This window comes from Camelina sativa, chromosome 20 (genome assembly GCF_000633955.1).
Source record: "Camelina sativa cultivar DH55 chromosome 20, Cs, whole genome shotgun sequence".
NCBI lineage: Eukaryota > Viridiplantae > Streptophyta > Magnoliopsida > Brassicales > Brassicaceae > Camelina > Camelina sativa.
In genome coordinates this window covers 15255142-15259051 of record NC_025704.1, presented here as the reverse complement: position 1 = coordinate 15259051, position 3910 = coordinate 15255142, and the positions used below count along the sequence as shown (strand labels likewise).

The window sequence follows — 3910 nt, the reverse complement described above, 5'->3', positions numbered from 1 at the left end:
GCTTTCCTAGTTTTGGTTTCATACTCTTTTTCTTGATCTTCAAGCTCATGAAACCGTCTCTTCAAGGACCTCTCAAGCCCATGAAAATGCTCCTCGAGTTCCTTCCACTTGAGATTAAGTGTTACAGCACGCTGACTTTCAAGTTCAGCAAACGCCTTCTGAAGCTGCTGAATCTTGGACGATGTTGAGTCCATTAGTGAAGCAACTGACCGAGTATCCTCCATCACAAAAGAGCTAAAGAAAAAAGGTAATTTAAGTACAAATTAAAAAAGTCTTGAATAAATAAATCACTCATGTCAGAACTACAAATCTTATTGAAGAATAAGATATCCACAGAGAAACAGGGAGCAATAAACTTCAAACACAAAAAAAAAGTTACCAATTCAAACAAGTCGAATGCCGAAGCTGCAAGTAAAGCTCCAAGATATCCCAAATCCCGAACGACACAAACAACTACAAAAATAAACCATCAAGAACAGAGATACAAAGATCAGTCAAAACTATCAACTGATTCGGGAGTCCAATAACATCTTAAGTCGTTCAAGATAAAAACAAAACAGCTCTCTGTAACAAAAACTCATACTGGATGACTAAGTAAGAAAATGGCCTACAAGCAAGAAAGTAAAAGACAAATGAACTTGAAACCCCCACAAAATTCAACCGATACAAGAAAAAAAAAAAAATCATATTCCTAGAGACACCCACAGAGAAACAACTCATCTTCAAGAACTAATCCGACNAAAAAAAAAAAAAAAAAAAAAAAAAAAAACTAAGCTGAAACAATACGAATTTCATCAGAGAGCAAACAGATAAACAAAATGAGAGTTTTAAAAAAGACAACTGATTCATTGATTCCGTGAAATTACTACTCAATCCATAACACAAAGAAGCTTCAAGGGCAAAATTCAAAATCCTAGAAGAAATTTTACGCTATTCATGGAGAAATCAGCGAACCCTAGCTACAGTGAACACGAACTCGAGAAGCAAAACAAAGAGAAAACAACACTTCAATAGAAAGAACCAGAAAATAAAATAAAATAAAACAACTTTACCCGGAAGAAATAAAACCGAAGTAAACCCCTAAAAAAAGAAGAAATCAGAAAACTTCAAGAAGCACCGGAAGATCGTAGATCCATGTTGAAGAGCGATCGAGAGAAATCGAGGTTAGGCAGAGAGAGAGAGAGAGAAAGAATGGGAAAGTGAAATCCCTAAAAAGGAAAGAGGAAAGTGGGAAGAGAGGCCAAACAACAAAAAATAAAAAAGCAAAGTGAGATTTTATAACAGACCCTTTTATTAAGCACACCCAATTTTACTTAACTAACTCTCTCTAGTAGGCAGGCACGTGAGTGAGTTGGTCTGGTGTGGACCGTGTGGTGTGGTGGCTCGTCCTTCACCATCATCCCTAGGTCGGACTCGGACCAAGTGACCGGAGTGGTTCTAGTCAAATCCTTTTAAACTTGTGTTGTGTGTCACGTGAGTTTGTCTGAAGCTGCCGGGGAACTTGAATTCCTTGTAATTTACTCTTTCCTCCCTTTATTTTTTTTCTCTTTCCCATTAATTGGTATCTTCACCCTCTCTATGTTTTTTTTTTTGGTACCAACCCTTTTAAATTCCTAAAAACTTCCCTTACCAAACACACACTCAATCTTCAACCTATGTGGCTTCATGCTCGAGGCAATGCTACAAACCTAACTTCACTCTGTCTGAGTCTTAAAGAGAAGACTCAAATCACTATACAAAAAGATTTTTTTTTCATTTATTCAAGATGTGTAGGTACAAGTTATAAATTGCTCATATCTTTCAGTTTGAATGAGACCTTTTCACCAAAAGTGGAACCATNAAAAAAAAAAAAAAAAAAAAAAAAAAAACAAACATCATGTTTGTGTTTACCTCGTAAAAGCATCACACAAATAGGTTTTGTTTATTAATGATGATTACTTATTTGCTTGACCAAATTATATTGTTATATGATCTTAAATACATTAACTTTCTACAAGTTAGCTAAATCGTCTTAACTAATATTTTATAGGTCCTTTATGTCCCAGGGTTTAATGAACAATCGAAATTTGATCGGTTTTCTACATGTTGATAACAAACTACGAGTTTAGTCTATTAGGTCGTAAAACATACTAGTTGGTTCTCTAACCATTATATCAACTATTAATTTGTGTTATGAGTTCAGATGTTTTTTTATTCAATTCCTTACAATTTGTTTCTTTCTTTGATTCATGATTCTCTGTGAATATTTTGATGCCTAACGCTTATCTCAAATTCCTACATCGTTTTCAGATTTCGTTTGTTATTCTAATCACTAGGAAAGCGACCCGTGCGTTGCCGCACGGGGAGGTGAAATCCTAAATTGAAATTTAACATTTGTAATTCATCCTAAATTCTTTATTTTCTCAATCAATTTGATCATTTTCACTTCTTGCTATTGCTTTCAACTGATTAAAAAGCCAAAAATTCATTTCAATGTTATTATATTTTAGGTTGTCACACACAAAAGTAAGCCTTTTTTAGAGCTTGATTTACTATGAACATTACTTTTAACCATATATAAAATTTCATTTATGTTTGTCTCCGACCATATGGTGCTATATATTGGTATCCTTTCTTAATTCGCTATTAGAAATTGTCTTTGTTGTTGATCATTATCAATCGAAATACATACGAGACTGCTTCTCTCTTTGTTTATTTACTGTATAGAGAAAATACTAAATGCCACTTGTCGAAGGAAGGTCGAAGATTGGGATCGGAGTAGATGGCTGGATTGAGTTTTGTTTCCCCTTCACTTTGATACGCGATTTCTCTTTCCATAGATTACTGATTCACAAATCACAATCAATATTCCGATGATGTAAGCAAGTGGAGTTTGTATACAAATGATTTACTATGAACATTACTTTTAACCATGTATAAAATTTCACTTATGCTTGTGGATGTTTTTTTCTCTCACTTTTAGATATGTACAAAACCAAGTTTTATATGACCGACCAATCAAACCTAATGGGTTAATATAGAGTAACTCACATTCTTCAGCTACAACTTTTAGAGATATATATTTGGCTATAATGTTTTCCACAGTTACATGCATGTTGGTGTCACGTTTTCCCTCAAAAGACCCCCTTCTTTCTTCCCTTTTAATGGGTTAATCTTGATTGTCTTATTTCCTACTAACACATTTGATACATGGATTTGTAATATTTGCTTCAAATCACATATTCCTCTTTGGAAAAGAAAAAAAAAGCAAGACGTAACAGACTAAGAATGCATATAGACAAAAACTTGTACACTCATCAGCTATTCAATCAAAGCAATTCAATTAAACTACAAAAGTTCAGAAAATTAATAAAATATAGAACAGAGGATTTTATGTTGGTCTCTCCCAATCCATCCCATTCCACCGTGTCGGCTGCTCTCCTTCCAGGCTGCATCCCCCTCTATTTGATTTCCCACTTATGTCTATGAATCGGTACCATCATGTTTTTCAATAAACGACAGCGAAAACGAAGTTGATATGGTGAAACAGGTGACAATAATATCTCACCTTTTGATGTTCTCTTCTTTATGTTAATNAAATAGGTTAAAATAAGAACATATATAAAATTATAATTATACCATGTTTAAAAAAAAAATTTGGCTTATCCGTAGCTCTAGCATCACTGCATATTATCATGCCTCTCGTATCTTGGTTTTGGTTTTTCCAAAAAGTCAAAAAATAATATTTGCACATTGAGAATTAAAAACATTAGCCATGCAAAAAATATGGCACACGTACTTAATAACATTAGTCATGCAAAAACATGAAAACCGGAAAGGCTAAAAATTTTGAAGAGACTAAAAGTTAACAAAACTAAGATTAATGTATGAACTTAATAGTGTCGATTAACAGTAATAATAATCTAACCGA

The 3910-nt window shown here is 33.7% G+C and overlaps 1 protein-coding gene across 2 annotated transcripts in view; it reads right to left on the bottom strand.

Moving 5' to 3' along the window:
* The window catches only part of LOC104770889 (FRIGIDA-like protein 3), a 10509-nt gene extending 9243 nt beyond the window's left edge, over positions 1-1266 (bottom strand). Inside the window, exons 1-3 of one of the 2 annotated variants that reach the window (XM_010495357.2) lie at positions 1053-1266; positions 380-453; positions 102-234 (exon numbers count right to left, since the gene is read on the bottom strand). In XM_010495357.2, coding sequence (XP_010493659.1) covers positions 102-224 — 123 coding nt within the window. In that variant the 5' untranslated portion in view covers positions 225-234; positions 380-453; positions 1053-1266. The remainder of the gene's footprint in view (positions 1-101; positions 235-379; positions 454-1052) is intronic. The other variant, XM_019242044.1, reaches the window with a different exon arrangement.